Source organism: Thermobia domestica, chromosome 8 (genome assembly GCF_964235325.1).
Source record: "Thermobia domestica chromosome 8, izTheDome1.hap1.1, whole genome shotgun sequence".
Classification (NCBI taxonomy): domain Eukaryota; kingdom Metazoa; phylum Arthropoda; class Insecta; order Zygentoma; family Lepismatidae; genus Thermobia; species Thermobia domestica.
Window position 1 is genome coordinate 10,183,449 of NC_137461.1, and position 18,343 is coordinate 10,201,791.

The 18,343-nt window shown below is 36.1% G+C and overlaps 2 protein-coding genes across 2 annotated transcripts in view; one reads left to right on the forward strand and one right to left on the reverse strand.

The window, feature by feature from the left end:
* LOC145692682 (uncharacterized) overlaps positions 1-8,039 on the reverse strand; it is a 29,644-nt gene extending 21,605 nt beyond the window's left edge. The window contains exon 1 of the mRNA XM_081768063.1: positions 1,693-8,039. Within this exon, the coding sequence (XP_081624189.1) occupies positions 4,298-6,403 (2,106 nt within the window). The 5' untranslated portion in view covers positions 6,404-8,039 and the 3' untranslated portion in view covers positions 1,693-4,297. The remainder of the gene's footprint in view (positions 1-1,692) is intronic.
* Positions 1-18,343, forward strand: part of LOC145691573 (uncharacterized) — a 97,721-nt gene that overhangs the window by 4,496 nt on the left and 74,882 nt on the right. The window lies entirely within an intron of this gene.

The window sequence follows — 18,343 nt, forward strand, 5'->3', positions numbered from 1 at the left end:
TGTCTTAACTACGGATATTTCGATTTCGAAATGGTACTACAATAACTTTTGTAAATGGCAGTTTCACGTGTCTTCGATAAATAGGTGTGAAGCAATGGACTTCTTTGTAAACCCTTACAGAGCTCCATAGTTTAAAGGTTAAACCCTCCGTAGTTTAAATGTTAAACCCTCCGTAGTTTAAAGGTAAACCCTCTGTAGCTTAAAGGTTAAACCCTCCGTAGTTTAAAGGTTAAAGCATATTTGAATTCATTGTCCCACAATTTTAGACAGCCATAGCTCCACAACTAGCCACCTTTCTCAACCCAGGGTCCAAAAAAAAGATTCTAATTAAGTTTGATAAAGAAAAGGATAAAATGATATAGATCTTTAGATGCAGAAAAAAGTCACGGAAATGTAAGTGAATAAATGTTCAGGATCAAAATTATGAATTAGGTTTTTGGGTTTTCGGCATCTACAGTCATGTTAACCCATCGCGTATGACGGAAGACGTTCCTGGGCGATCACACTATCGGAAGAAAGGGAAGGAAGAAAGTGGCCTGGAATCTATATGTTAGGTACCACTCCGACGTTTGGTTGGTGTGAATGAGGGAAATCCAAGAAAACCTCAGGGTGAACGGCTGGCCTGAAAGGTTTTACACTTTTTTCGATCGAGTGGCCTCACCAGGAATCGAAGGGCTGGGACCGCTCGCACCAAAGGCAACAGCGTTAATGACTACACTACGCGGGGCTAGGAATAAATGCTCACTCAACATTCAGTGCAAATCCAACAATATCATAAATACCACCAAATTTAAATTATATTAAATAACAGAACGGAAATGAACGAAAAAATTCAAAATTACCCAAAGAAATTGATAGTTGTTAGTCACACAATGTATACATTTAAAAGAAAGTCACAGGAATTGACAGACTCAGATTTCCTCCACTTTGTTAAGATTACACTAGTGATCGTTTGAAATTTATAATGTTAGTTTGTCCTTGTAAGTATGTACGATGACTCTTGAACGCAAACGAATTTTTGAATTCTATTACCTTGCAATAAACAGCTGGAGTGACTATCTTGGCCGTTACCGTTACTATAGCAATCCGTTCACAAATAATGGTAACGGAGACTATCCATTTACAATAAGTAAAGTACTGACAACTTCATCTACCGACATACATGCTTCATTCATAAATTGAGTTCTCCATGTTTAACTTTGTTGTTTATTTTGACCATAGAAAATTGATACTGTTCTATTACGGTGAAGGGTTCGATCCGTGTACCTTTTCAATTGAGACTCTGGTCCCAGTGAAGGGCTCGGTCGTTCTATTACGGTTCCGGGGTTCTAGCAGCATTGCGCTGCGGAGTGCACACCGTCCTTAACCGGCCTCCGTGAAGAACTCCCTATTCCCTGCCCGCAAATAATACAGCTTTGCACTATTTTATTCACGGGTACGGAAAGTTCGTCCCCACGACGATCGCTCAAGGAAGATGCGATACACCTCACCGTTACGGTCCAGATTCGGACGGGAACCACCTGGGTGAAGATCTAAGACGTATTACGAAAATAGACGAGAGCATCGCCTACTTTCAAGAACCGTGCGCAGGTTATCCAACAATCACCTTCTTATTACGTCATGCAATCTGTAAAAGAAAAACTGACAAATTTATATCTTATTGTGCCATTTATTTAAAATGAATAAACGTACCTGAGATAAACAATCTTTCCCTTACATTGTTCGCCCCGTTTACGTAATGAGTTTGTAAGTGCACTTTATTACTCACTTCGTTATATTGTCCGCCATGGCTTGGTGAAAGACGTGATCACATTTTAGGTTGGAACACTATATATCCGTCGAATCCACTGACCAAGATCGTCCTTTCTGCCAATGTTGAGAGTTTAGTAGACGGTTATTGCAAGTGAACACATTGATGACATTATGTCGTGGTTTTGATCAGGAGTTGACCAGTTTTGGGATATTTTTGTGTTGGTCGTTTACCACACGTCCGTTGCGTTTTAGTACCACCTTCCCAGTCCTTTGTGCTCTTTTTAGTCTCCAACACGGCCCCTCGTTGTTATAAAATACCACTTGGGGCTAATTTGTTTTGATAATGAGTAGCATAAGAATTGCCAAAATGTTCAAGTTAATAATACTGTTTTCGTTAATAATTTCTACATATTTGAAGACAGTGATAGATATCTAGATTACAAGGTAACTAATATTCCACTTAAAAAAACGTTTGAGGACGAGATATTGTAGTGATCAGCAAAATAGCTGAGTCACTCACATTCACACACACCAACACAACACAACGAAAAACTAGTTGTCCTCTCATAACTTTCTTCTTCCTCTTCTTCTATCCTGTCTTTTAACACCACTAGGCGGCAGCACAATCAACAAGAAGCATACACCGCACAAAGTGTACGAATTCAGACGAACGTCACATCACGCTCTAACGCAGAATTCGCGTTTATACGAAAAACATTATAAGCAGAATTTTGGTACAGTTACATTGGCGGTCGAAAGGAATGTACGTGCGCCATTGGATAATGGTAAACGTTCAAGAACCCTGACTGTAATTCCACTTCAACACTCACCACTGTTCCAAAGTGAAGATGAGCATTAGTTCACAATGAAGTTTATAAGAACTTTCGCCGAGTTACACTTCATCAGATGAAAAAGTTTCATTAAGTTTCATTTAACGTAGAAAAACGACAAACGCGTAGGGCATTTATACTCTTACATAATAGTTTCATGGGGCTTTAATATGTAAAGTCTTTAAAGTTCTTTTTTTTTTTTTTTTTTTTTTTTTACATTCGGCACTGCTACTAAATTAAACATTTATAAGTGCATGACTCACAATTAATATTCAAATAATTCTCATGATATACCTTTAATATGCAAATTACTATATTGCTATATGCGCTCTTACCATTAAAAATTAACACAAACATTATATGAAATCATGGCATTATTTAGAAGTAAAATATTCACATTACTTACTTTACGATATTATACGAAAACTATAGAACACGAACAAATAATTATCATGGACAACTCAACTTTTCAACAAACAGATAAAACAAATATTATTTGAATAATATACTTCAATATTTCACGAAAGTAAATGAACAAATTTATTCTACACACATGATATTTAAATTGCATAAATGACAAAACATACTTGCGTTTCTCAAGCTATTCTGACAAAAAGTTACAAAAACAAAATTGTTATTCACAAATACATAGATTACACATCATTTAAACAAATAACTACATGAAACAAATTTATTACCATTCTATTGTACTGTAACAATAAGAGTGAGGCCGGATAGAAGTAAGTCTGCCACACTTTTACGCTAGTAAGCGCCTATCCACTTAAGTTTTTAAGTCTCCCTTCCCCATTATACTTTTATATTATTATCCCACCCCTTTGGAATGGCAACAAGACCTTCTAGTGAGGTAGGAATATAAAGCAACATAGAAAAATGTACCCAAAGGTTAAAAATAAATGGAAGGGGGGGGAGGTTGCCATTCATAATTCAATTCTCGTGTCACAGTGTTCCACTGACACATAAAAACTTATTTTTACTCTGACTACATCAGAGCATATCATCGTTTATATTCTTAATAACACATGAATGCTATACAATTCACCTCGTAGATAAGGTGTTTTAAAATTCTACAGTTAGCCTTGACGACTTATCACAAAGCATCAACAAGACAATACATTATTCATGTAAATGAGTTTTTTTTTTTTTTTTTTTTTTTTTACATGTCACGTCTGTTTAGCTTAGGATTCAGCAAATGATTTAAAGCTAACACAAGAGTACGATATCGACAATCTAGCTTGTCGTTTAAATATTGCAAATATGTATCACATTTCAATAGTTCTTTCAACAACAACTGAACATTAAACTTATTACTTTCGCTCTCGTTGAAAACAGACAAACTAACTTTCGTTATATTCAAAGAATTTGCATTTATTAAAGTTTCTGGCTCACAAGAATCGGTTTTTTCACTATTTTCCTTTACAGAATCAAATTCTTTTTCATGAATATGTTTCTTAGCTAATTCTAACCAGATGTTCCTAGTTTTTTGAGTGGGTCTCCACACTCTCATACGATCAATAGAATGTACGCCACAAGATTCTCCAGTTAAAGGATCTACAAGCTCAAAAACTTTGTCTGAAATTTTATTTTTACAAAACAGTGGACCTTTATAAACAACTTTTACAAATTTTGACAATTCCAAAATCATTGCAAATATCATATATTACGAATAAACAATCCGGCGGAAGGAAACAATGTATTTAACCTACGCCTACTTTTGGTTTCTCTAACTCAGAAGTAATTTTGTACGGCTTCATTTGCCAAAACATCATGTACGTAAAATCGCAAATGATTAAGTGGTTTCTAATCACAGCTTTACTTTCAGAACACACAATATTTATGCGTGCACTTTGTTTTCCAACGCTACAGATGGCAACATTGCACAAAATATTGCTTTTTCTTTTGCATTTTAACACACTAAACTGCTTGATTTTCACTTTATTAACAATAAATTTTGCATTTTTTAACTTTTCATTCATTATAGCAACACTGTGTCGATGCTTGGATCGCATACCAAGTTGTGAAGTAAAACACTGATTCATGTTAGAAGATTGATTCACTGACTTTTGAACTATACCACAATCTCCACAATTTCTTCCATTCTTACGGAAACTTTTAACACGCTTTACTAGCGTTTTTCGAAATTTTGATCGATCACTAATTTTACTTTTCATTTTAGATCGGTTTTTTGACGCACCTGCATGTTTGGGTTTTTTCATTGTACTGACGCGATTAACATACGGTTTTTCATTGACAAGCGTTTTTGACCTACATTTCGTGTTGCATTTACATTTACTTTTGGTTCTCACCAGTGCATGTGATTTATTCAATAACCTGACGGACATTTTCTGAAAAACTTTACAATTCTTACCGTTTACAAATGATCTGCGGTTTGCACCTGATTCAACAGCTGATTCAATACTTAATGATCTACTATGATCGCTAGATTTCAAATTACTGTCATTCGTACCACAACTTTCGGAAGACAATTCAGAAACATAAGCAGAATCATTTTTGCGAGTACCATGTTCTATCATTACACTACGATGGTATTCAAATCTACTTTTAAGATTGGAACGCAGGACCTTGTTTGAAAATTTATGAAAGTTATGCAACAAGCGGAACAATTTCTTCACTTTCTTACGAACTTTATGCAACTTTCGTTTGTTTTTCTCGCTCTTTTTACTATAAGCTAATAAATGAGTGCGCTTTTCGACAAGTTTACTGCACAAATGCTTTACGCTACTGAAAATTTCACAACAAACTTGGCTTTTTTCTTTCCATGAGACACAGTTATTACTACAATTGGGAAACTTACCGAACACAGAACCATTATCTTTGATTTTTGAATGTACAGACATCGTGCATATGAGTACAAAGAAAGTTATTCGTTTGATTTCCATAACTTGTACTTGACTGACTACTAACTCACAACAGTGCAGATTACTTTCAACATGACCTAGTTTGACCATCGTTACATTAACAAAGTAAAAGCAACTAGTGCGGACGGGGATACATTCTAATTTACTAAGCGGTACACTACCTAACACACTTTCAAGTGTTTGCGATAACAAGCTACTAACGCGCATTGAGGTCTCTTTGCCTCGAATTTCATTACAATAAACGACGACATTAGTACTGTTCTTCGCCAAATGGTATGCACACAGCTCATGAATGTTATTCAACCCTTCACACAATACACAATTTTCTCTTACCTGTCGCTTTTCAACTATTTTCAGACTAGGTGTGTCTGCTACAGCAATCTGACAACAAGAACTTTCGTCAATAGCTAGACTAGGAGTGTTCGCATATTCTTTACCTGTGCAAGTACTAGTAACTTCAACACTATTAACTTGATTACTTTCTTTCTCTTGTGACTCAAACTTATCATTTAACTGTATGGAAAATCGCTTAACACTATCTGAGCCCGCACGATTGATTTTGTCTACACTTCTTTCTAAGCTCTTTTTCAATTCAACAGAGGATTCTCGTAATGTTGATAGTCCAATTGTAATACCGTCAAAACATTTTTCTAACTGTTGGTTAATTTTGTTATGACATTTTTCTACTTGTTGGTGAATTTCACTGTTTGTCTCATTAAGTCGCTGTTTGATATCATTCACAACACCAATAAATGATTGCTTAGTGTCATTAAAAGTACCATTAAGTGATTGCATTTGTTCTTTAGTATCGCTAACAGTACCATTAAGTGATTGTATTAGTTGTTTGGTGTCATTTACAGTATCATGAACTTTATTAATAGCTTCAAGCAAAGTTTGCAAGCTTATATTTTTACTTTCTGCCATGATTACCAATTACAAATATGCAAACACAACAAACACCAATAATATCTTTAAGTTAGCGCATATAGCATATCATGAGAAATAAAACCTGTCAAATATTACACCTAGATCTTCTCCCAGATGTCACATCCGTTACGAATCAATTAATGAAAACGCGAATAATCGTTAATTGATCCGTCCCTGGAGGGAAACGCCATTCTATTAATGGTGCTGGGTTTGTTCCGTGTTCGGGCGTCATTCTATTACGGTGAAGGGTTCGACTCCTTGTATTGTCCCTGTGATTTCGGGAGCCATTCTGTTAATGGTGCTGAGTTTGTTCCGTGTTCGGGCGCCATTCTATTACGGTCCCGGGATCGATTCTTATTTGTCCCTGTTCGGCAAAAGCCATTCTATTACGGTGAAGGGTTCGATCCGTGTACCTTTTCAATTGAGACTCTGGTCCCAGTGAAGGGCTCGGTCGTTCTATTACGGTTCCGGGGTTCTAGCAGCATTGCGCTGCGGAGTGCACACCGTCCTTAACCGGCCTCCGTGAAGAACTCCCTATTCCCTGCCCGCAAATAATACAGCTTTGCACTATTTTATTCACGGGTACGGAAAGTTCGTCCCCACGACGATCGCTCAAGGAAGATGCGATACACCTCACCGTTACGGTCCAGATTCGGACGGGAACCACCTGGGTGAAGATCTAAGACGTATTACGAAAATAGACGAGAGCATCGCCTACTTTCAAGAACCGTGCGCAGGTTATCCAACAATCACCTTCTTATTACGTCATGCAATCTGTAAAAGAAAAACTGACAAATTTATATCTTATTGTGCCATTTATTTAAAATGAATAAACGTACCTGAGATAAACAATCTTTCCCTTACATTGTTCGCCCCGTTTACGTAATGAGTTTGTAAGTGCACTTTATTACTCACTTCGTTATATTGTCCGCCATGGCTTGGTGAAAGACGTGATCACATTTTAGGTTGGAACACTATATATCCGTCGAATCCACTGACCAAGATCGTCCTTTCTGCCAATGTTGAGAGTTTAGTAGACGGTTATTGCAAGTGAACACATTGATGACATTATGTCGTGGTTTTGATCAGGAGTTGACCAGTTTTGGGATATTTTTGTGTTGGTCGTTTACCACACGTCCGTTGCGTTTTAATACCACCTTCCCAGTCCTTTGTGCTCTTTTTAGTCTCCAACACGGCCCCTCGTTGTTATAAAATACCACTTGGGGCTAATTTGTTTTGATAATGAGTAGCATAAGAATTGCCAAAATGTTCAAGTTAATAATACTGTTTTCGTTAATAATTTCTACATATTTGAAGACAGTGATAGATATCTAGATTACAAGGTAACTAATATTCCACTTAAAAAAACGTTTGAGGACGAGATATTGTAGTGATCAGCAAAATAGCTGAGTCACTCACATTCACACACACCAACACAACACAACGAAAAACTAGTTGTCCTCTCATAACTTTCTTCTTCCTCTTCTTCTATCCTGTCTTTTAACACCACTAGGCGGCAGCACAATCAACAAGAAGCATACACCGCACAAAGTGTACGAATTCAGACGAACGTCACATCACGCTCTAACGCAGAATTCGCGTTTATACGAAAAACATTATAAGCAGAATTTTGGTACAGTTATAGTTCAACGTTTTATCATTTTAAGAGCAGAAGTAGGAAGTAATGATTTTTTTGTGAATCACTCACAAAAATCTGGCCCTATTATGGTTCATTACTATTAGGGTTGTGAAAAATAACTAAAAACCAAAAAGGCACGATATACTTTCCAAACGTCGCCGTGTCTTGTGGGCCAAGGCTTCTGTTCATATAGAATAAATCAACATTTTTTCGTGGCTAGAAAAAAATTCACCATTCTTATTCACATGACATTGCGTTATATGACTTCCACAGTTCTCTTACGAGGATCATTTCATAAATAATGCTCACTATGGCAACACTGCGCAGTGGGTGATTAGATCGAGGTAAAAGTTTCGTTAGTTGAAGCTGAGGTCTTGAGGCAGCTGGACGTGTGCTTGTGAGATCTCTAGTGAACACAGTGCTGCTGTGACAAGTGTTGGAAATGCAGGCGGCAGGTGTCTTGGGTAACGTGCCTATTGAAGATCAGAGGCCGTATATAAAGACTGAAACTTTACATGGCAAAAAAACCCACAGAAATTAACAGTGCCTTACGTGAAGAATGTGATGAGACGAAAGTGGACCGTAGTACAGTTTCTCGTTTGACTACTCGTTTCGGTAGTGGTCGTGTGAGCATAAAGGATGATGCAAGATCACGTTGTGTAAGCATTAAGGATGATGCAAGATCACGTCGTGTGAGCATAAAGATGATGCAAGATCACGAAGGCCGAAATCATCAACCGATGAAAGAAGTATGGAACTTGTGGTAGAAGCTCTTGAACAAGATCGCCGTGTGACATGTGAGGCATCACAGGGATTCCATCTGTGTCAGTATTCCAAATTCATACAAATGATTTACAGAAGAGAAAAACTTTTGCCCGACTGCTCCTTCACTTCTTGACTGCTGAACAGAAGAATACACGTCTGGACAATGCAATGGTGCTGAAACAAAGATTCAACCTTGAAGGAAGGACTTTCTGAGTCACATTATTGCTATTGATGAACCATGGATCAGTGACTTTGAGCCGGAGTTGAAATCACAATCCATCTTCTCCACTGCCAAAAAAGTGTCGCCGATCTCAACCAAAGGTTAAGCAAATGATTTTTGCTTACGATCACCAAGGCACTATCATAACGAACACAGTTCCATGTGGAAGAAGTGTCATAGCAACGTATTATTGTGAATTCCTGTTAAAACTGCGCAGAAAAGTGTACAAAACCCGACCACAGTTGTTCAAGGAAGGTAAACTGATTCTCGACGACAACAGTCACCCACAAACCGGTTAGGCTATACCGTGCGTACGAAGCTTTGCAAATATGGTTGGGAAATGTTACCTCATGCATCCTATAGTTCGAACATCCTCAAACTGTTTCCAAAGCTGAGGCAACGTATGCATGGACGTCGGTTTCCACTCTGGAAGAACTTTCTGCAGCCGTTACTCGAACCACTCGACAGCTTCACAAAGGTGCGTCCTTGATGGAAAACACTCGGACGTTATAATTGCGTCATTGCGAAGCAGGGATATTATATTGAAGGTCTGTAAAAAGATGCTCTCCAAAAAATAAGCATGTAAGTCACAAAAATTAGTGTGGATTACATATGAAATGAGCCTTGTACAGTAAGTACGCCAGAAATTTTTACTTGGGGGTGTGTTCAAAATAAAAGGGGGGGTGTGCTCCCAGAATAGTGATATAATTTTTAAACAAACTCAAACCAGTGATGTGCCGTAAACTATAATTTTACGTCTACACGATTGTCAACTGTAATCTATACGTAATCTACATTACACCTTTTCCCGTGTAGACTATGTAGACAACTACTATCACATGTAAGGAATAATTTCGTTGCTCGTTTGTTCATAATTCCTCATTCAGTTGTTTTGCTTCGGTGCAGCGAAAGATTAGGGAAACGACTAACATATAAAAAGTAGAGGGAATTATCTAATCTGTATGTTTACTCTGCTCTGCGCATACCACTTCCTTAGATTTTCCACTTCAAGCACTGCTTTTATAATGAAATTTACAAAACTAATTCTCACCTGTGGGCTTTCAGTCTTGAATCTGCTGTATTTGCCAATTTTTCCTTGCATATTTTACAAAATGCATAATATTTTTCATTTTCCTTCATCAAGACGAAACTAAGTATTCGAAAGTTACTATTCGCTGGTCTAGGCATTTTATTTTGTACGCAATTTCGCAAGGTAACGACAAAATAAAGCTCCTTTATTGTCCACGATGCCATATTAAATTACGTGTTGTTGACATATTCTACATAGTCTACGTTGTTTACATTGTCTACTCATAGTTGACACATAAACGTAAACTATCGTTTTTTACGAGTAGACGCACATCTCTGACTCAAACAAGAAAACAGTATATTTTGTTACGCAACTATTGCAATACTACTATTACTATTACTACTACTAGTACTAGTACTACTACTACTACAAATAATAATAATAATAATAATAATAATAATAATAATAATAATAATAATAATAATAATAATAATAATATCAGCTCTTCGCAGTGGTAGGTTCAATAAAGTAAGTTTACACATTTGAACATTTATTACTATTATGAAACTAAGTAATACAGTGAAACCTCTCAAAACGGACATCGGTGGAACACGATTATTTGTCCGTAAATGACAGGTATCCCTAAAGGGAAGGGTTCTCTTTCATAACACCACACCACACATATTTATGGAATGGAAGAATAAGAAAGTTTGTCCTCTTATAAAATGTCCACTATTGAGAGATGCCAGTTAAGAGAGGTTTCACTGTATTAGGAATTAACCTCTACTATTTTACCCAGTAATTACACGTGAATTGATTACATACGAATTATTGTAATCAGTTTGCAAAATTCTGCCATTATTTCAATTTATTCACCCCCAGCAAGTTTTAGTGGGTGATATTTATCCAAAATATTAATTCGGAAAAAATTCCCTCGTCCCATATTGAAATCACATTCGTTTAGTTATTGATACTGTACATAGTTCTAATTTCATTATTTTAATATTCTAATCCAGTTGTTAACGTTAATTGATGTAATATTATTTGATCTCTTAATCTCCGTTCCTGCCCCTTCCTGGCTACGTTATTGACTCTGAATATCTTTCATAAGAAACATTCGTTGTATCTTTCTGTTTTGCCTTCTTTAATATACCCTAATTTTAATAATCCCTGGGCTCATAGTGGTCTGGTCTCTTGTAAATAGTTGAAGAGTGACCAAAAATGGCCAAAAGCACACGAAAAAGTGACCAAAATCTCATCATGCCCCTTTCTTCCTTTGTCAATTTCTCCATCACCTCTCTCTTTGTTTGTTGTTTTGTTTCTTCTTTACTTCTTCTTTTTGAGCTTCCTCCTTTCTTAGATTTTCAAAATAAGCTTTGTAGTTACGGTAATCAGACTTAGCAGATGTAAAAAGCTTCTGAGTAAGTGGAACCAGTTCTGGCCTATTTCCGAATTTCTTTATCCCAGACATTATATTTAACTTCCATTAAGAGTTCTCAAAAACGTGAAATATTCATCACCTACTCTTAAGAAGAACATACAAGAAGCATAACACAAGACGAACATGAACCACACAGATACACACACACGTTCAACAGAGCGTTAACTATTGCGAGAGAAAACTAAAAGACTATTATGATAGAAGAAAGAATAGACACAGAAGGGTTTTCAACCCCACCTTGAGAGCTTAAGCATCCACCAACCAGTTCTGGCCACTGTGCTTTAGAAAGAATAAAAGCTGAAGTGAGAATAAACTGACTGTTTCACATGTGGCAGCAAGTACTGAAGCTTTCAGAAGAGTAATGAGTAACAAGTTTCTGCCTTTTTCCATTTGTTTTTATATTTTTTCTCAAAAAAGTAACTTTTAGTGACAAATTTGAAAAAAAAAAGTAACTTCTAGTAACCAACTTGAAAAAAGGTAAATTTTAGTTAAAAAAGTGACTCGCTATGAGCCCTATTCCACTCAATGAATTTACGTGAATAAAAATCTTCTTTATAAAAAATTAAGCTAGCGCCAAATGCGTTCCTGCATAACACTAGACTCAGTCTAAAATATATATAATTCTTACTTCGATCGATCTCTTCATTTCTAAAAATGTTTTGACTACACCCTTCTAACGCCCGTCCGTTGATACATCACTTGCAGAGCAGGCTCGAAACCAGCCACAGAGCTTTGGGGAGCCATGAATATGTTAGGAGGGGCCAAGTCATTAAAAATTATCTTACAAATATCTAAATTGTGCATTTTGTATTGAGGTCTGAAGGGGACATGAAAAATTAAGGGAGTGCCAGGCCCTCCCTAGCCCCCCTTTGGTTGTGAGCCTGTTGCAGAGTAGCACTTACAACTGAATCTGGTATAGGCTTATTACTATATTGTCATATTTTTCCTTATTGAAGAGGAGGTAGGTGAATGACCGCTCAAGACGTTGCCAATTTCAGTCATCTGCATCTGTCTATCAATCTCTTTTCTCGGAAACGACCGCGGAGCCCAGGAGGGTAGGTATGAGCTGGTCTGTTTTGTCAATTGTTTCGATCGAAACACCACCCGAAACAATGAGATCATGTGCTTCTCGAAGCCGTACATGAGAACGAGGTCGCTTCGTATTTTGAAGTGAAATAAATAAATAAGAATATTGCATTCTTTCCTAAACGCTAAATCTTTTTTAACTTGATGTAATAAATAACCTATATGATACTGATTGATACAATCGGATTTGAGGAAGTATTCTTTTTCCATCTAGGGGTGTGTGTAAAGAAATTTGGAGGGGTGTTAGGGGGGTGTTGGGGGGTGTAGATTACTCCCTGGCCTTGTATATGACGTTATTTTCATATTGTAAGTATTTGCCAGATAATAACACAGTGGTTACTGGGGTGTAGTCATAGTGCGAGTTTCAACTTCTAAAGGATGCAAGAAATGATGGAACTGCGAAAGACATATTAACATTCAAAAATCCGGAAATTTCAGGATATGAGGAGAGCCGGATATTCAAGGTTACTCGGTTTTGAATTGTTATATATGCTTCTTATATTTAATATCAAATGTTTGTATGTAGAGTCTTCCAGAAAATTAAATACTAAATAAAAACAAAAAGGGTTACCAGCTAAATAAAACTGATCTACAGAATTTTCATTCAACTGAATAAAATAGTTTCACTCTTTTTTTCGGTGTGCTAAATTCAAAACGCTGCTAGAGCAGATAAATGATAAAATATGAAGGTATGTGCAAGAATGCCTGTTAGCAGGTGCAAGACCAAGTTCCATCGAATGTTTAACGGTGCCTGCAGAAAGCAGTGGCGCGCAAACGCGGTATTTAAAAATGCTCTCCGAAATCCATGCTGGAAATCTGAAGATCGTATATCGATTGTCATTTTTTTTTAAAATTCAACTTGTACATATACGTACTATGTGCATAAAGAAGTAGTAATTACTGTAATGGCTTTCCTCAAAATGTTTCCATTTTTCTGAAAGCAATCAGATAGTTCTTTCCATTTCTCAAAACTGGCCTATTTGTCGTTAACAGTTGACAAACAATAAATTCAGGAGAAACTCCTGATGGCAAGTGCAGTAATAATCAATTCTCACCTATATTGCTTCCAAATCAAGTAAGTACCAGTATCCCGTGTACAGTAAAGAAGTTTAGCTTTTATGGTGTGATATTTTCACAATAAATATTGAACCGGAAATGGTAGAACATTTTGCATGAAAGAAACTTCCATATGGAAGTACAATATACCCAATACATAATTTTATCAAAATTCAGAGGCAAAATTGATAAGAGTTTAAATTCCTCTGATAAATTTTTTAAAAAAGGACAAAAGGCCTTCATGAAAAAAATCAAATTGAATATAATGATTTGGTTGAGGATTTTCGTTTAGTTGCTTAAGAGGCCTCATCCCGGCGAAATTAAAATACCGCTATTTTTACAGTAATTTTGTGATATCTTTAAATAGATAAAAGATAATCGAAATGTGGAACAAGAGCGCCCTAGACAATATCATTTTACATTAGATACCGTTATCACGATTCACTTATCTGCTTTCGATCTCGAGCCATTTTGAAAATCGGCATTCATTTTAGCGTTTCTAAACGGCTGCAAACGGAAAGCCACTAGGTGACTTGTGACAACGGTACCGGTACCTCATGCAAAATAGTATTGTCTAGTGTGCTCTTGTTCCACATTTCAATTATCTTTTATCTACTTGAAGCTCTCACATAATTACTGTAAAACTATCGGTATTTTAATTTCGCCGGGATGAGACTTCTTAACATAAGACAATAGAGATTACAGACCAAATATCTCAGTATTAAACTGTAACCATAAGAACTCGTCGTTAGGGATCATAGTGGTTGAGTGGCAGAGTGCTTATCTCTGATACGAAGAGACTTTCATTCAATCTCCCAGGCTGGTTGGTCTGTGTGGGACAATATCGTGAGTGGTTTTAGTTTCCGGGAATCTCTGTTTCATCCCATTTCTTTCCTAATCATTTACTAATAATCTCTCTTCTCTAGTCTAAAGGGTGTATGCGTCGTACGTTAAAAATACCAGAACTAAACAGGGGTTTTCTAAAAGTTTAAAATAAGTAGCCGTAAGGACATAATAAAAGTAAGTTATCCTGATCCTAATTCCAACCCTATATAAAACTACATGAACTCACTCACTGGCATAAAATAACGGGTACTTCTGGTTGACGTGAAAGTTGAAATGTGGTATGATTCTACCCTTTTGGAACTAACCCAGAGAAAAATTACCAAAAGTGAATTTGTTTATTTTTAGAGGGGATAAAGAAATTCTCCATGTTACTTAAATCGGCCTTTTTTCGGACATATAATGTCATATTTTAGGTACTTGGAATTGGAATAAAAACCTGATATTCGGTATATTTTGTGACTGAGCAAAATAAAGGTAAAAATGAAATTCGACAAATTTCATGTCAGCCACTTTATAAAAAAAAATTATATGCAAACGAAAACATTACAAAGAAGAATTTTCCCGGCTAAAATTTTATATATCAATAGGAACGAAACGTGAGCTAGTGCGTGGATAAGATTTGCAAATTTTATTATTTTCTTTAACATAAATTTTATTAGTGGAACAGTCCAACTGTTATTATTTTATTTTGGTAGTTGTCACTTAATAGTCTTCCCTTAATTCCCTTAATAGTCTTTGGCCGTTCTACAATGAAAGATTTATTATAGTTCATGTACTTTTGATCTTACCGGCCCTCTCCGCATGGTCTCTCGATGAGTCTCGAATATTCTCACCAAATAGTCAATTCAACGCACAAATCACTCACATTTAGCACAACTTACTGTTAGAAAACATTCAATATGGATTCAAGTTCATGTCCAGATCCTGCCGCTGGGGCGATTATATCACTAATTAGTTTAGTTGTCTTTCTAATTATTGTCACTGGTCGTTACGTATGTTTATACACTACATTCCTCGTCTTATTAATTGAACTAAAAAAATTGTTTTTAAAATAATGAGAATAGACGCATTCCCTTTTTGCACTGATCGTTTTGGCGTCCCCTTTCATTTTGTTCTCTTCGTTCACACTTTTCGTTTTTTAGAAACATTTACAAATTTTCAAATGCAAGCCCACCCTCGTTTCCTATTGGTTGGGAAAATTTTTTTAACATTTTTAAACTGTACAGAAGAGAGAAACAAACAGGAAACTTTGTTGGTGGCGACTTGAAACATTATCGGGTGGTTAGTGGATGGAGGACAAGAAAGTGTAAAAGGACAGAAAGTTAGGAAAACGAGAGAGGAGTTGGGGAGTTGACTATTTTTTTTTAACATCGTGGAGGGTGGCTGAACACAACTGGTAAGAAAGTGGTTTGGATATGTTAGGATGAGCGCCTGAAATAAAATGGCTAAACCTACGCTTAGTGAAATTAGAACAATAAATAGATACTGATTAAAGATTAATAATATAATTGATAATATGTGCACTGGCACATTGCCCCTTTTGAATTGGATGAAGTCATATTGGTGACGAAGAGAATTCACGAAATTATGAAATAAGATGAATTAATTAGGGCGTTCCATACTAAATATTAATCAATATTGATTATATACAAATAAAGACATATATTTAAATAAAGACAATTTTGGTGAGTGTAGATAACTTTATGGTTAGTAAAACATTTTATGATAAATTACCAAATAGAAACTAAAATACCACTATTTTACAATACAATTATTACTGTATTATTAAACACAAGATAAGCTATTTTAACTTTAACTAATGTAAATGATGCATGGCGCAAAGGAGTATATTTAGTAAAATTAAATTAATTACTCTACTTTAATATTAATATTTTAAATTTACTTTTTGTGATACTTAATACAATGCAATGTTAGTAAATACGATTATGCTACTTTATGTTTGTATACATATTGCTAATCGAATATATTGTAGAAATATAAACAAAATGGGAAGGCGCTTTGCAGCTAATTATATTGATACAGTAGCACTTAAATTAGTGTTTTTTTTTTGCTTTTTTTTTCTTAATCAGTGATGGGCTCTATATAACGTTTAAGGTTTTTAACATTTATTGCTGCATAGTGAACACCCTCTAGTGTCTTTACATGGTAACAATTGTTACACACTTTTTTGCTTATTTGAAATGGACCCTTGAAAAGAAAGAATTTCGCGATCTTTTTATTAGCAGCGGAGCTCTTTGGATGATCGCGAATAAACACCTTTTTTCCCACAGAAAATTTAATGGATTTTGCTTTCTTTTCTAATTTCCTTTTTCTTTTGTTTGCTTTTTTTAGTTTTTTTTAACGAGAACTAATTTAGCATCATGTGGCACTTTGTCTTTTGGTTGTATTTTTAGCAAATCATGTAATTTTGTTGTTATGGGCCTTCCATAATGAATCTCATACGGAGAAAGTCCATGTGGCCCAACAGACATATTTAAACACTGGGTTACGAATGACAGTGCACTTGGCCAACCAACATGGTGGTCATGAATGTAACTTTGAAGCATTTTTATTAGACTACCTATTTGTTTTTCCGAAGGATTTGACTCCGGATGATAGATGGACGTTTTTACTGTCTTTATTCCATGTTTTTTTAGCGTGTTGGCAAATCGGGGCGATGTGAAAATCGTCGCGTTATTTGTCAGTATTATCTTGAACCTTTGTACCTGTGGAACATAATAGTGTAGAATTTTATTTAAAACGCTGTTTGTTGTAGCTCTTTTTAACGGATATGTTACAAGGAATTTAGAAAATACATTTACCATGATGAGCGCGTATTCAAATGCACATTGTGTCCGGGGCAAAGGCCCTAGGAGATTTAATGCTATAATCTTTCCTCTTTCATTTGGAATTATGCTTATAGGTGGGGCGGCAAACTTCCTGTTTGGGGGTTTCGCCCGTTGACACGTCACGCACGAAGCTATAATCTTTCGTATGTCTCGATACATGCCGTTCCATGCGAATGTGCGGGGCACTTCGGTGAAAATCTTTTCACTGGAAACATTTCCCCTTAGCGTATGAAAATAAAGTGTGAGTTTCACCACTAGCGTTTTGGGTACACATACTTGCCAACTGTCATTAAGTGGATTTGTTTTTTTTAAGAGTAGGCCACCTGCAATTTTGTACTTTTGTATGATTTGTTGTTTTTTTAGTTACGTTCGAGTGCGTCTTTTCCAATGCAATAAATATTTTTTTAGTTTTGGATCTCTGCGTTGTTCATCACTAAAAGAATCCGCATCACCCAGAATGTGATCGTCTATGTCCAATGACACAGCAGCGATAATTTCAGTCGTTTTTGAGTCATCTTGACAAATAGCCTGATTTGTCTCATGGTTTAATGGGAATCTACTGAGAAAATCTGGTATTATATTTGATGACCCGGGGACATATTTTACAGTGAAAGACAAGCTCTGCAACTCAAGAAAATACCTTTCAATCCGTCTGTTGCGAAATGCACAGCGCCAAAGGTGTTTCAAGATTTTGTGGTTCGTAAGTACAATGAAATGTTGCGCCTCTAAAAATGGTCGAAATTTCCGACACGCGTACAGAACGCTAAGCAATTCAAGTTCACTTGTACTGTACGAACGTTCTGTAGGAGACAAAGTAAGTGATGCATATGCAATCACTCGGTGGTTTCCTTCTTTGTTTATTTGAAATAATTCGCTGCCAATTTCATAGCCACATGAATCGGTTGCTACGTAAAATGTTTTATCTGGCAAAAGAAAGTACAATATTACTTCATTTAAAAGGCATCTTTTAATTTCCTTGAATGCAGTCTGCTGTTCGTCATTCCA